The following is a 15833-nucleotide window of genomic DNA, read 5'->3' as shown; positions in this document are numbered from 1 at the left end:
CAAAAAATTTTTTTTAATTCTGTAGCTTGTATAGGAATTATTTTACTTGAATTTTCTTTTAAAAAAGAAACAAAAGATGGTCTTTTGAAAAGCACTTCAGTCATCAATCAAAGTGAGAGTCAAAGAAAAAGAAATGATGACAACAGCATTATTAAAACAACTATAAAAGATGTCAAATTTGAAACTAAATCAGGTGAAGTGGAGAGTTGAATGATGATGCAAATATGTAGGATTGTCATTTTGGATTGTGACAGGGAAATTCAATGGATTCCTAATTTGAATGTAAAGGTTAATTTTAAAATTATGAATCGCCTAAAAATTAGAGTATCACAAGGAGTAATGGAATGTATACCAGAATATTGAAGCCTTCTTCAAACTTTTCTATGATTGTACAAATAAACCTTGTAAGAGACCCTCCTCTGTCAAGTCTTACGTTTCTTTTGCATTTCTCATTGGTGATCCCTCATGGGCAAGGATAATCGCTCCCGCAGGTTAAGTATTTGTGTTTCTAGTCAGGCTATGAATACTGCTAAATTGTCCAGAAGTAAATTCTAGAAGTGTGTAAAAATATAGTTACTGGTATATGGTGGAGAAATTTATTTTATATTCTGTATTCCAAAAGATTCAGGCATTTTTTTTAAGGGTATCATCTCTCTTCATAGCCAATTTGTTCATTTATTGCTATTTTAATTCTGTCTGGCCAGTCAGTTTATCCATCTTCCTTGTTTGTCTATGTTTCCTTGTTCATAACAACAGGCCAGTTGCAGAAGACTTTACCTAGCATTATTTACAAAAGTAACCTGGCTCAATGTATTTTCTAGCCTTCTGAGTGGGTGGGCTGATAAAAGTACAGTTATGCCTGGGTTTAGCTTCCTGGACTTTTGAACAGTAGTCTGCCAGATGAAAAGCAGGGTGTTTGTTACCCAAATTTAACTAGGTTCATCTTCCTTTAAGGACTCTCTTACTATCTCTAACTCAATGCATGGTTTACACCAGAGGTATCAAACATGTCCTGTGGAGCCCTTTCTTCCAGCCCATGGGAGCTCCCAGAGGAGCCAGGAATTTGGGGGTAGGGCCTGCCACAGAATTCAGGGCTGTAGACCCCATTAGAGGTGGCCCTTAGTGGCAGGAAGGCAAGTTTGCTCCACTGCCACTGAGTCTGGATACAGAGTGCAGGGCTCCTCGTAGGTCTGATCTGGCCTGGGGCATGGAATAAGTTTGACAGCCCTGGTCTACAATTGTTCAAAATGGTCAAACTGTGTTTCAAAGAATGCTTCATGTCTGTGCTGGAGAATGGTGAATGTCAGTAACAAGAGGACATTTCTGGAGTTTTTTTCTAGGCCTTACTGACTTTAAAATATGTAGGCAGCATATTGATTTGTGTCCGTCTGTTTTGTGTATTTTAAGATTGCTTATGCCTCCTCTTAAATAGTGTTTCCCAGTTACCATAATGGTGGGTGCTCCACTTGACCCTTGCAATAATCACTATAGGTAGTTGTAGGAGCTTTAAAGATATAATGTGGTTATTTATATGGTTCCTTTAGTATAGAAAATGTATTGTTGCTAGTAAGGAGCTAGCTATACAACTGAAAACCAAACTGTCTCCATGATGGAAATATTCCTCCCAAATCATGGTAATTAAAAAAAAAAAAAAATGTTTGCATGAATAATATGTAAATAAGTTGAAACTTTTGACATTTCAGATCCCCTGTGACTTCCACAGATTTCAAAGGGTTTCAACTGGAAATTCAATTACCTTGAAATTCCGTGTTTTAAAATGCAGCTAACAAGATCTGGTTTCAGAGATTCAGTTTGAGATAAATATAAAAGGAAGGAAAGGTCCATTAAATCTATTTTACCTTAATCATGTGGCAAGGCTAAATGATAAAATATCAATCTCCTTTAGATTAGTTCTTAGGCCATTAAGGTGAATGTCTAAAACTGTAAGTTCGTAATTTAGAATGGGGGGGGTGGGTTAGAGCACTGGCACTGCTGCTATTTCATGTAACAGTCTTCACTATTTAGATCTTTAAAAGTAAAAAGGAAACATCTTGTAATGCTGTTGTACTGAGCATATGCTACATACTGTCTGGTGAAAATGATCCTGTATACTCACCCCTGTACCCAACACTTTTTGCTTACCAGAAATTATTGCTAAGTAAAGAGAGAACTGAATCATATTGGAGAGTCTTTCAAGAGGTTCCTGAAGACGCAACTATGTATCTGTTAGCAGTGTTCTTTTGTGTAAGATTACAACACTTCCTTGTGTTTAAAACTGTACCTGCACTCTTTCCTACATGGGCACGGTACCAGACAGTGAGGGTGGAAGTACTGGATATGTACAACAAAAATAATCGCAAGAGGAAACCCCTGCAGTAAGTGCTTAGAAGTGAAAGAGTACAAGGCAGGAAGATAGAATGTATTACAACTGTAGTCCCACTGGAAGAGGGGCAGAAGAAGATAGAATCAAGGTTTTTGAGTTAATGTCAGAATAAACTCCTAGCAAAGGCCCTCTTAGCCTTGGCTATAGGAAAGAAGGTTTGAAGATAAAGTAGTGGCTTTTAATTTTGCTTTGATTGGGTAAGAATATAGTAAGCTCCCATGGGGCTTAATTTTCAGAGCTGACATGCAGGATTTCTACTGCCAACTGAAGGTGGCATCAGAGAAAGGTGTTGCTTTACTGATGATGATGATGGGCAGTCACTTGTGAATGAGGAAGATTGTCTTCTAAGGATCTTAATAGTGAGTCCACAAGTGGCTCCATAGCCCAATTCTAGATCCACACGTCTTGTTGCCATGAGGACAGGTGTTTCCAGTAGGTATGGACACTGTTGCTGCATTGGATGTTCTGGTGTTTTTTGCCTGTTTCTTTTTTCCTCTTCTGCTGGTTGATGAGCTGTTTCAAAGTGTTGAGGTCCCTCCCAAAGAGTCTTTTTCCATTTTGGTCAGTCCTGAGCAAGGGTCTCAAGTGTTGATATCAATGTTGCACCTCTTCAGGTTTGCCTTCTGGGTGTCTTCGGAGCATTTTCTTTGCCCTCCTCTACTTTGCTGGCCTTCTTTCAGCTGTGAGAAAAAGATTCTCTTTGGAAGGCGGGAGTCAAGCATGTGAACAATTTGACCTGTCCAGCGAAGTTGGTTTTGGATGATCAATGCTGTTGGAATTTGCTTTGGCTAAGTGCTATCCTCCCAGCCAATTTAAAGGATCTTGTGCAGGCACCACTGGTGGTACTTTTCCAAGCTCTTGAGATTGTCTTCTGTATGTGGTCCAAGTTTCTGAGTCATATGGCAGAGTTGGAATGACAATGGCTCAATAAAAAGAGCTTCGTTTCAGCAAGGATGTCATGATTTAAGAATACTCTTACTCAGATGTCCAAAGACTGTGCTAGCACATTTCATGTGGTGTATTTCTGTGTCAATGTCTGCCTTTGATGAAAGACACTTTCCAAGGTAGGCAAAGTGATCCATGTTCTCCAGCAATTCTCTGTTGATTTGAATGGAGGGGTGGTTTGTTTCTCCATTTGAAGCAGGTTGGTAATAGACTTGCATTTTCCTGATGTTTAGAGCTAGGCCAATACTCTCAGACTTCTGAGACTACATTAAGAATGGTTTGGAGGTCCATTTCAGATTGAGCAATAACAGCATTGTCATCCGCATACTGAAGCTCCATTATGGATATTGTCATGGTATTTGCTTTGGACTTGAGTCTGTTGAGGTTGAAGGGTCTTCTGTCCATCCTATACACAATTTCAATTCCAGGTAGGAGCTTTTCAGGGGGGGAAACTACTGAGGCATCTCATTTTTGGCCACTGCTGGGAAAGTCATCGTTTCTATCCTCACTGCCTTCTACCACTTGTGGAAGAAATTGTTCCAGAATCTCAAAGCAGCTTTAGACCATCTCAAGGAACTGTGGACGTGATCTTTACAGCACGTCAAATCCAGGAGAAGTGTTGTGAGCAAAATCAACTTTTCTATGTGGCCTTCATCTACCTTCAATTCTGTAAACTGCAAAGCCCTATGGAAAATTCTGTCCAAAATTGGCTGCCCAAACAAGCTCATCAGTGTTCTGAGACTTCTCCATGACATGTCAGCAAGGGTTCCCAGCAACGGGAATCAAACGGAACCATTTGAGGTCATTGCTCCAACTTTGTTTTCCATCTTCATCTCCATCATAATGCACATTGTTGACAGAAAGCTCCCACCTGGAATTGAAATTGTGTTGCTTTGCTACGCCACCTGGAAAGAGATGCTGATCAGTACAGTGCTCTTTCACTCTTTACACTTGTGTCTAGTTATGATTACATTTAATTTACCACTGAGCTTACTTTTAAAGGGAAAAAATTGTGCTAATCCATATTTTTTATTTCAGTACAAGTCCTTTTGTGTATTAGGGGGGTGCTAGGATTCTCTGCTTTGATTTCACTATGTTATGTTTATTGATATTGATGCAAGCTTCAAGTTATAGAGTAAAAAAATATGTGATTGCACCATAATGATGGTATTTTACTTATGGTTTATACTTTTTCATAGCAGAAGGAAAGCGTACACGTTTCTTCTGAGATTCACACTGTTCAATCCAACAGGGAAGTGTTAACAGCTAGCTATTTAAAATGCACTTTTTAATTTTCACAGATGCTGGCAGGAGCATGCATAGGCCAGGATAATAGTGAACAGGAGAAGAAAAAATGCAAGTCATAAGCACTCGTATCACAAGTAATTTTAGAATTTTGAATCTCATTTTATTGGAACCTTTATGGCTGTCTAAGAATTATAAGGATGTTTTGAAGTGAGATTTTTCTAACCACAAACTAATTTAGCATGAATGAAAACATTAACCTATTTTTAGACCATGTTTATGATAAAGCCTCTGCACATGTTACATTGAATCTGTGATTAATGAGTTAACTGTGTCAATAAATAGTACCAGTGCCACACTTTCAGCCAGTCTTGGTGGCATATAGTAGTGCACCAGCCACACAGATATTTCACAGAATATGGAACATTTTTATGATTAGTTTGTATGCTACCATAAATTGAATATGTGGTACCCCCTCTATGCTGACAGATAGCATTGGGAAGGGGGTCAGCACCAGGACCAGGACAGCTCCAGTCCTGATGTTGAAAATGGGCTGCTGCAGGAGCAGGTGGCAAGGAGCCAAGGAGCTCCCCACTCCAGGAACCTTTCAACCCCCAGGTCCAGCAGCCTTTCCTGCCTTACCCTGAAGTCCCCATGGTCAAGGCACTTTAAAATAGTGGGTTGTGGGAGCTCTGGGGTTCCTTGTGACCCATCAGGTTGATTGCTTTGCCCTGTAAGCAAGTTGATTGACTTCCCTGGGAGCTGAGGTGTAAGGCACTTTAAAATGTCAGGTGGCAGAGAGCCAGCATTTTAAAGTGCCTTGCTTCCCAGGTCCTGGCCTGCTGCATACATATGCTTTAAAGATCCTGGTACATAGAAGCCTCTTCCTGATTCAGGGATCCCTGTGCCCTGGGATACCAGAAAGAAAAAGTGTGCGCAGCTAGGCTGTACACCTGGTTTTTAAAAGTTCTAGCGCACCAGGATGCCAAGATTGGGGGCCTTTCTCTGATCCTGTGTGACATGGCAGGAGGCAGTATTGTTGGCATTAGGGATTAGATCCCATTTAGCCCCTAACCCAGCCCCTGGATTCTTTGGTGTTCTAAGCTATAGGTTGTAGCACAAAAATCAGAAGAGACGATATAGGTTGTAGCACAAAAATCAGAAGAAACGTTATGCCATTGGGTAACTTAATTCATGTAAATCTTAAAAGCAGAGGATAATTATTTTGTTAAACTGGCTACCAGAAGTGGGTTCAGATGGCCTTTTTAAATACTTGGATGGATGCACATGCGCACGCGTGCGTGCGTGCGTGTGTGTGTGTGTGTGTTTAATACAATTGGTTTTAGAGCACTCTAACTTTACCATTTTGCAGATTGTTTAGGTAATTGTTTATCTGCCATTACAGTAAATGACAGTGGACAGTCCAAATAGCAGTCTACTGGGATTATTGTAATGAAAGTTGCATTGAAGAACTGTGTTAGGTAGACTCCATTAAGCTAGAAGAGCCTTATGCAGATTTAAGTTGTCAAAGCTGTATGCTTCATACAACTTTAGACTTGACATTTTCTGATATCAGATGAATGATGTACTAAAAATGTGATAGTGTTACAGAAATTTTTACATATGTGCAGGTGTGATCTGCATAAATGGGCACATGCAAAGGTTTAAACCAACCAGGTGAAGCTTAGCAATGTAGTTTAAACCATTTGAAAGCTGGACAAGCAGGCACAGGGCTGGCTGCTAGGGGTGTGCGAAGCTTCGGTTGCTGATTTTGATTCAGAGAAGATTGGGCCTGATTCGGCGGCTGAATCTTCAAATCCGAATCGAATCAAGAGACCTATTAAAAGCTCCAAATAGATTCAAAGCATCCTAATTGATTCGGTGATTCGGAAGGTGGTCCTGTGGGGAAACAGAAACTGGGAGGGGGCGAGGGGGAGGACGCTCTGATACTGACATCTGTAGCTGGCCAGTGACTGTAATCTTTCCCTGAGTTCCCTTCCAGTTGCAGTGTTCTTGGGGAGGGAAGTAGAAACAGCATATAAGACTCTGTGTGAAGCCTTTCTCTGCCTTTTGTGAGTTGTCTGTCTGCAAGCAACGACGTGTCAAAGGTACCGGCTGGTTTCCTGGTCAGTCTCTTGCTCGTCTGTCTTCTTGTAAAGGATTGGATACACCTTACTAATTACCCTTGCCTAGAATCCCTTTACTTATCCCTATCCATTTGTGTCAACTTATTCTTTCCCCCAAATCCTCTTATTTGTTCTTGTTTTGTTTTTTTCCCCCCACACTTTAAAGCTGGTTTTCCCTGGCAGTGTGTCATCCATCACTGTTCAGGAAAGCATCTCTTCTGCTCTTGCTCATGCTCACACTCACACTAAACATACAAGATATGTTTGTGTGCGCACAATATATCTAGTATGTGTTTAGTGTGTGTGTGTAATATATCTTCTATCTGTTTAGTGTGTGTAATACATCTTTTTAATATATGTGTGTGCAATACATCTTGTCTTTGTTTAATATATTACACACACACACATTAAACACATACCAGATATATTACACACACATATATCTTGTATGTGTTTAATGTGTGTGTGTGTAATATATTAAACGCAAACTAGATGCATCACACACACACACTTTCTAGCACAGCAAACATTATGAAGCATGTTGGAAAGGCGGGTAGGTGCCAGGTCTTCTGGCAGGGGAGGGAGAGGGGTTACAGGGAGGTAGGGGGAGAGCTGCAAGCTCTTCCTGCCCCCCCCCCCCCCCGCAAACATAGACACACCCTCTTTCCTGGCAGCAATGAGTCTTCTGCTGCCAGTGGGAGCAAGGAGGTGGGATCAGTACCTGTCCCTGCACCACCTCCACTAACACCAGAAATAGCCACCAGCACCAGCATGAGTCTCCTACACCCAAATTTCAACTCCCAGGGTGAACCTCCCAGTGCCAGAGGAGGAGCTGGATCTGGAAGCAGGGGAGCTGAGTGCCATATCCAGGGACATTCTGGGGAGGGAGGGGGAATCTGAGTTTGTGCTCCACACCCCTCAAAGTTCCCCTAGAAGCAGGTCTCCTTCTCTGGAAGGCACCTTGGAGGAGGTTGTAGGGGCAGGTGGCTGAGCTTCCCCTGTTGTGCCTCTGCCTGCTGAGGAGGGGGATAAGGCAGGATCCCCACCTTCAACCCAGAAGCGGCTGGGTAGTGTAGTGTGGGATCATTTTGAGTTGGCAGATGATCCTGGTATGCTACCTGACAGCACTGTTGAAGGCAGATCAGCCAGGGCGAGGAAGTAAAACACTATCACCACGGTGATGCTGCTAATGGTCTAATAAAAGATATTACATCTACTCGAAGGACCTTGCCTGCCTGTTCCTTAGACCAACACGGCTACAACCAGAAACCCAGTTAACACGCACAAGTGACATGAGTTTTGCTTTCAACAGTTTGAGGTGCGCTTTCTCAGAAGCCCCTGTACCTATCTCCGTGAAACCTGGCATACTTCATGTCCTCAGAAGGGGCTGCCATCTCTGCTGTTTTCATCCAATTCTGCAAAAAAGTGACAAAGTTATAGGTGTGTTAGTGATTCCCCATTATAGTCTATGGCTGAATCTCACTGAATCGGCGCCAAATCTTTCAAATCCAGTGTGGCTGAATCGATTTGGGACAGTGATCCGAATCGCCAAATCAGATCACTGTGCCCTGAATCGGCTAAATCCAAATTGAATACTGGCCGGTTTGCACAGATCTACTGGCTGCACACAGCCTGCATCACTAACAGCATGGGGTGGTGGAGAGGGAAAGTGGGGTAGCTGGGGGCCCAGAAACTGCATCCCAGTGTGCTTTGCAAATTCCCCTGTTTGCCTGGTGACAAAAGCTGAGGACACACCTTGGGGCTGATTGGCTGGTGGACCCAAGGGACCATGCCCTTGCTCCTAATGGCACCCCTTCCCTCCTTCAGCTGTCACGTAACTGACCCAGAGGGGATCTGTTGTCTTTGGAAAGAGTTTGTACCCCACCACTCTAGCCAGAACTGAGGCTGTGGCTGCAGTGGAGGGAGTTTTGCCCTCAGGGCTGCAGGGGCTCTCGTTGTGGGAAGCTTTGCCATTGCAGCCAGAGCTCAGGGCAGTCGAGCCCTGCTGTGGAAGCTTTTCCCCTGCACAGCCCTACCTGTGGTGCTGTGGGCTTTTGAGGGCAGTGAAATGCAATGCGGGGTTCAGGGTACTTCAAACTGGCACCTGCAGCCCTTCATGCCAGTCAGTGTCAATAGTGGGGGTGGAGGGGTCATGGCTCCAGGAATACCAGGCACAGGGGTTGGCAGTGTCTGTGCAAGGGGTCTCTGAGAACAGTGGGAGCAAGGATTGGCAGTGGCTCTGAAAAAGGCAGGTGGCTCTGAAAAAGGCAGGGGTGAAGGTCCGATGCTGGCAGGTCTCTTTCCCCTGACAGCTGTATAGCTGTGGGGTCAGGCTTTCCCAGCCTCTCAGCTGTCAGGGGTTGCAGCCCTAGTCACGGAGCATCTCCCTGGAGGGAAGAGTTGGAGAGAGGACAGGAGCATGGATGCCAGAAAACATTGCTAGATACGTTTGTATGGGGTAAGTGTACAAGAATTCCATTAATCTGAGGAACTGTATTTGGAAACGAGTTCATCCTCATTCAGTGCAATAGAGATTTCTGCCATGCTGGCCATGTTTCCTTTAGCTGAAGGGCTGTGAATGCATTTCAACAAGTGGAACTGTGATTCCAGCGGTTGAAATGTGTTTGTACTCCTCCAGTGTTGCTGTATGTTATCAGGCAAACCACTTTTCACGCATTCTTGTACATGAAGTGTATTTTTAATGGATTTTTTCAGCTTTAAAAGGGGTTACTTGGTAGATGACATTGTAAGATTTAAACAGTGAAGGGTCAGACCTTATGTCAAAAGTTTTAATTTTAACAGGCATTTCTTTGCTGTTCCTCACTCTTAGCCTTTCAACCCTACTCCAAACATAGTTTATGTTCCAATAAGTCCTTTGCTCATGATACATATACTTATCAAAAATAAATCCTTTGAGTTAATATGGGCAGTGGAGAATTTCTCAGAAGACTGAATCTAAGAATATAAAAGTGATAAATTGTTACCAAGTGCAGACAGGAATTTGCTAAAATGAAAGATCATGTTCAGAATGAGACTGCTTTGTCAAAATTTATTTTATGAGATCTGGCATTATTGCCCTGTGGAGCTGAGCCTGAGCTGGTTACTATGTCTGAGTGACCGAAAGGCTTGGGGGAAAGGGAGGAAGATCCCTCAGGAAAAAAAAACAGTTCTAGTTACTCAAAATATATCCAAACAATGTGTGTAGAATTCTGGTTTGTGATTTAAGAGTCAAGGAAAGATGAAAACAGAAGGAAGGGCAAAAAGAATGCTACTATTGATATTTTTTGTCTTTTCAAGGAATGTAACTAGTGTTTTCTAGAAATCCTTTTTATTCATGTATATATTAGCATAGGTGAATTCAATGAGAATTAAAACCTGAGAGAGATAATGGTTGCATTTTGCAACATTGAAAATTGCTGGGGAGATACTTTTTCCATGGACATACTGTGGGACTTTATGTATATTATTCTTCTGCCATTTAAGCCTTGTTTACCAGAGTTTTAGTCCAGCATAGTATATAGGGAAGCATTGTTTTATGCATAATTTATATAGCTTAAATTAAATGCAGGTATTTAATATAGTATTTTAATATATTATAGTGTTGTGTGTGTTATAGTGTTGTGTGTGTTATAGTGTGTGTATATACATTAGTGTGTGTATTTATTAGTGTGTGTGTGTATTAGTGTGTATTTATTAGTGTGTGTGTGTTATAGTGTGTGTGTGTATTTATTAGTGTGTTAGTGTGTGTGTGTATTAGTGTGTGTATTTATTAGTGTGTGTATTTAGTGTGTTATAGTGTGTGTGTATATATTAGTGTGTGTATATATTAGTGTGTTATAGTGTGTGTATATATTAGTGTTATAGTGTGTGTGTATATATTAGTGTGTGTATATATTAGTGTTATAGTGTGTGTGTATATATTTGTGTGTGTATATTAGTGTTATAGTGTGTGTGTATATATTTGTGTGTGTATATTAGTGTTATAGTGTGTGTGTATATTAGTGTTATAGTGTGTGTGTATATATTTGTGTGTGTATATTAGTGTTATAGTGTGTGTGTATATATTTGTGTGTGTATATTAGTGTTATAGTGTGTGTGTATATATTTGTGTGTGTATATTAGTGTTATAGTGTGTGTGTATATATTTGTGTGTGTATATTAGTGTTATAGTGTGTGTGTATATTAGTGTTATAGTGTGTGTGTATATATTTGTGTGTGTATATTAGTGTTATAGTGTGTGTGTGTATATATTTGTGTGTGTATTTATTAGTGTTATAGTGTGTGTGTGTGTATATATTTGTGTGTGTATATTAGTGTTATAGTGTGTGTGTGTATATATTTGTGTGTGTATTTATTAGTGTTATAGTGTGTGTGTGTGTATATATTTGTGTGTATTTATTAGTGTTATAGTGTGTGTGTATTTATTAGTGTTATAGTGTGTGTGTATTTATTAGTGTTATAGTGTGTGTGTATATATTAGTGTGTGTGTGTATATTAGTGTTATAGTGTGTGTGTGTATATTAGTGTTATAGTGTGTGTATATATTAGTGTGTGTGTGTATATTAGTGTTATAGTGTGTGTGTATTTATTAGTGTTATAGTGTGTGTGTATATATTAGTGTGTGTATATATTAGTGTTATTGTGTGTGTGTATATATTAGTGTGTGTATATATTAGTGTTATAGTGTGTGTGTGTATATATTAGTGTGTGTGTATTTATTAGTGTTATAGTGTGTGTGTATATATTAGTGTGTGTATATATTAGTGTTATAGTGTGTGTGTGTATATATTAGTGTGTGTATATATTAGTGTTATAGTGTGTGTGTGTATATATTAGTGTGTGTGTATTTATTAGTGTTATAGTGTGTGTGTGTATATATTAGTGTGTGTGTATTTATTAGTGTTATAGTGTGTGTGTGTATATATTAGTGTGTGTGTATTTATTAGTGTTATAGTGTGTGTGTGTGTATATATTAGTGTGTGTGTATTTATTAGTGTTATAGTGTGTGTGTATATATTAGTGTGTGTGTATATATTAGTGTTATAGTGTGTGTGTATATTAGTGTTATAGTGTGTGTGTGTATATATTTGTGTGTGTATATTAGTGTTATAGTGTGTGTGTGTATATATTTGTGTGTGTATTTATTAGTGTTATAGTGTGTGTGTATTTATTAGTGTTATAGTGTGTGTATATATTAGTGTTATAGTGTGTGTGTATATTAGTGTTATAGTGTGTGTATATTAGTGTGTGTGTGTATATTAGTGTTATAGTGTGTGTGTATTTATTAGTGTTATAGTGTGTGTATATATTAGTATGTGTGTATTTATTAGTGTTATAGTGTGTGTGTATATATTAGTGTGTGTATATATTAGTGTGTGTGTATTTATTAGTGTTATAGTGTGTGTGTATATATTAGTGTGTGTATATATTAGTGTTATAGTGTGTGTGTGTATATATTAGTGTGTGTGTATTTATTAGTGTTATAGTGTGTGTGTGTATATATTAGTGTGTGTGTGTATATTAGTGTTATAGTGTGTGTGTATATATTAGTGTGTGTGTGTATATTAGTGTTATAGTGTGTGTGTGTATATTAGTGTGTGTGTATTTATTAGTTATAGTGTGTGTGTGTATATATTAGTGTGTGTGTATTTATTAGTGTGTGTGTATTTATTAGTGTTATTGTGTGTGTGTATATATTAGTGTGTGTGTATATATTAGTGTTATAGTGTGTCTGTGTATATTAGTGTGTGTGTGTATATTAGTGTGTGTTATAGTGTGTGTGTATATTAGTGTGTGTGTATATATTAGTGTGTTATAGTGTGTGTGTGTGTATATTAGTGTGTGTGTATATATTAGTGTGTGTTATAGTGTGTGTGTGTATATTAGTGTGTGTGTATATATATTAGTGTGTGTGTATGCGTGTATGTATATATAAAAATAAATATAAAATTATATTTAATGCAGGTATTTGAGAACTAAAATTAAGAGGGAAATTTGTCACAGAAAGTGGAACTCCTTTTGTTAAAGGCATGATCTAAAATGATTCTTAATTGCACCAGGGATTATCCCCTTCCAAAGGATAAGGGTGGAAGGGAACATGGTTGACTGATTTTATTTCTTCACCAGCAGTCTTCAAAATGGCCACTGTTCTTGGATCATCCTAATAAGGGCCTCTTCTATGTGTTTCATTTTCTGTCTGTCTTCCCTTTCTTAGTCTGTCTACTATACAGTAGTACAGCTCAGATGTCTTCCATTTTTTCTCATTGTTTAGATTATTAGGAAGTGAATTAGTTATTATTGAGCACAGTTTGAATGAGGGTTGTGGGGGGGAGAGGATAAGTGTGTATACAGAGTAAGAAAATACCACTGACTTGACAAAAGTTTTCTGAATAGGGTAGTGGAAGAGGCAGTCATATAATGAAGGAAAACGTTCCAAAGACATTCCCATTTTTGTTGTCTGTGATCAACAAAGGCTTCCTTTTCAACAAATCTGATTTCTACAGAATGAGAAGACAGTTTATATTTCCAGGAAAACAGGTGACTATTTTGGTGTCTGTTCTGATCTTCACTGAGATCCTTAAAATTCAGAGTCGATACTCTTGTTTTGCTGTTTTTCCTGCTCTGAGCCACAGACCCAATGGATTAGGGTTTGCTTTTAAGAGGCTTATAGAATAACAGAAGTTCCACATCATGAGAAAACCAAACCTTTCACCCAAACCTGTAGCTGATCTTGCTATATTTGCACAAATCTGAGACCAGGCTTTTTTCCCTTCCATTAACATGGATTTGTGTAGGAGATTATGGGGGCATGCAGCTTGCTGTGGCTCCAGCCCTGACCGCTGCTGCTGCTGGGCTGGGGCTGAAACTGAAGCAAATGTGTTCTCTGTTCCCAAGGCTGGAGCAAGGCAGGAGTTGTGCCAAAGCTGAAGCGCAAGGGTAAACGGGGGGCAGGGGGAACAGGGGTTGCAGGGCATGAGAAGTAAGGGAGGGCAGGGAGTCAGGCACGGTTGGGTCCGTTAGGAGGTGGGCAATAGATTATACAGAAAGGACAGGTCGGGGAAGAAAGGGGGAGGGGTTGCGCTTTAAGTCAGTGAGCAATATACATCAACCCTCATCAAGACAGAATCCAAGGTTGAGGAAGTAGAAGGATTGTGGGTTAGGCTACATGGGGGGCAAGGAGAAAGGGATTTGGTGGTAGGGGTCTGCTACAGACCCCCACATCAAGGGGAAGAAATAGATACGGGGCTCCTGAGGCAACTCTCGGAGACCATAAAAGCTAAAGAGGCGGTAGTCATGGGGGACCTAAACTACCCGGACATCTGCTGGGAGTCACAGACAGCAAAGTCCCACCGCTCAGGCAGGTTTCTAACCTGTGTACAGGACCTCCACCTGACACAGGAAGTACATGATCCCACTAGGGGGAATGCCATACTGGATCTGGTATTGGCAACAGGGGATGACATGGTAGGGGACCTCCAGATCGGTAGCCATTTGGGGGACAGTGATCACCTAATAATAGAATTCAACATAAGACGTTGAGTGGGTAAGGTAACTAGTAGGGTGAAAGTGCTAGACTTTAGGAAAGCTGATCTCAATGCACTCAGGCGATTAGTCAAGGGCGCACTGCAGAGTAAGAGTTTTGAAGGGATGGGAGCCCAAGAAGGGTGGCTGTGCCTTAAGGAAACGATCCTTCAGGCACAAAGCAAGACGATCCCCGAGCGAGGCAAAAGAGGGAAAGGGGCCAGGAGGCTTCCCTGGCTGACCAGAGAAATCCAGGGCAGCCTAAGGGCCAAAAGGGGAGCACATAAAAAGTGGAAACAAGGTAAGATCACTAAAGACGAATATACCTCCTCTGCTCGTGCTTGTAGGGAGGCAGTTAGACGGGCCAAAGCTACCATGGAGCTGAGAATGGCAACCCAAGTAAAAGACAACAAGAAATTGTTTTTTAGATCTATAGGGAGTAAAAGGAAGGCCCAGGGAGGAATAGGACCCCTGCTAAATGGGCAGAAACAATTGGTGACAGACAGGGGGGACAAGGCTGAACTCCTCAACGAGTTCTTTGCCTCAGTGTTCCTAAGCGAGGGACACCACAAGTCTCTCACTGAGGTTGTAGAGAGACAGCAGCAAGGTGCCAGACTTCCATGCGTAGATCCTGAGATGGTGCAGAGTCACTTGGAGGAACTGGATGCCTTTAAGTCGGCAGGCCCGGATGGGCTCCATCCGAGGGTGCTGAAGGCACTGGCCAACATCATTGCAGAGCCACTGGCGGGAATATTTGAATGCTCGTGTTGCATGGGCCAAGTCCCGGAGGACTGGAAAAGGGCTAATGTGGTCCCCATTTTCAAAAAGTGGAGGAAGGAGGACCCAGGCAATTATAGGCCAGTTAGTCTCACGTCCATCCTTGGTAAAGTCTTTGAAAAAATTATCAAGGCTCACATTTGTGAGATCCCGGCAGGACAAATTATGCTGAGGGGAAACCAGCACGGGTTTGTGGCGGGCAGATCATGCCTGACCAATCTAGTCTCTTTCTATGACCAGGTTACGAAACGCCTGGACACAGGAGGAGGGGTGGATGTCGTATACTTAGACTTCAGAAAGGCCTTCGATACGGTATCCCACCCCATACTGGCGAACAAGTTAAGAGGCTGTGACGTGGATGACTACACAGTCCGGTGGGTGGCAAATTGGCTAGAGGGTCGCACCCAGAGAGTCGTGGTGGATGGGTCGGTCTCGACTTGGAAGGTTGTGGGCAGTGGGGTCCCTCAGGGCTCGGTCCTTGGACCGATACTCTTTAATGTCTTCGTCAGTGACTTGGACGAGGGAGTGAAATGTACTCTGTCCAAGTTTGCAGATGACACAAAGCTATGGGGAGATGTGGACACGCCAGAGGGCAGGGAACAGCTGCAGTCAGACGATAGATTGGACAAGTGGGCAGAAAACAACAGGATTCAGTTCAACAAGGAGAAATGCAAGGTGCTGCACCTAGGGAGGAAAAATGTCCAGAACACCTACAGCCTAGGGAATGACCTGCTGGGTGGCACAGAGGTGGAAAGGGATCTTGGAGTCCTAGTGGACTCCAAGATGAACATGAGTCGGCAGTGTGACGAAGCCATCAAAAAAGCCAATGGCACTTT

At 41.4% G+C, this 15833-nt stretch overlaps 1 protein-coding gene across 5 annotated transcripts in view; it reads left to right on the top strand.

The window, feature by feature from the left end:
- Window positions 1-15833, top strand: part of STXBP6 (syntaxin binding protein 6) — a 253110-nt gene that overhangs the window by 80884 nt on the left and 156393 nt on the right. Inside the window, exon 2 of one of the 5 annotated variants that reach the window (XM_019496215.2) lies at window positions 4630-4710. The exons of the other annotated variants lie outside the window; for them this stretch is intronic. Within the exon in view, the coding sequence (XP_019351760.1) occupies window positions 4683-4710 (28 nt within the window). The 5' untranslated portion in view covers window positions 4630-4682. The remainder of the gene's footprint in view (window positions 1-4629; window positions 4711-15833) is intronic. 5 annotated transcript variants of the gene reach the window in all.

Source organism: Alligator mississippiensis, chromosome 2, assembly GCF_030867095.1.
Source record: "Alligator mississippiensis isolate rAllMis1 chromosome 2, rAllMis1, whole genome shotgun sequence".
NCBI lineage: Eukaryota > Metazoa > Chordata > Crocodylia > Alligatoridae > Alligator > Alligator mississippiensis.
This window is presented reverse-complemented; position numbering and strand designations above follow the sequence as displayed.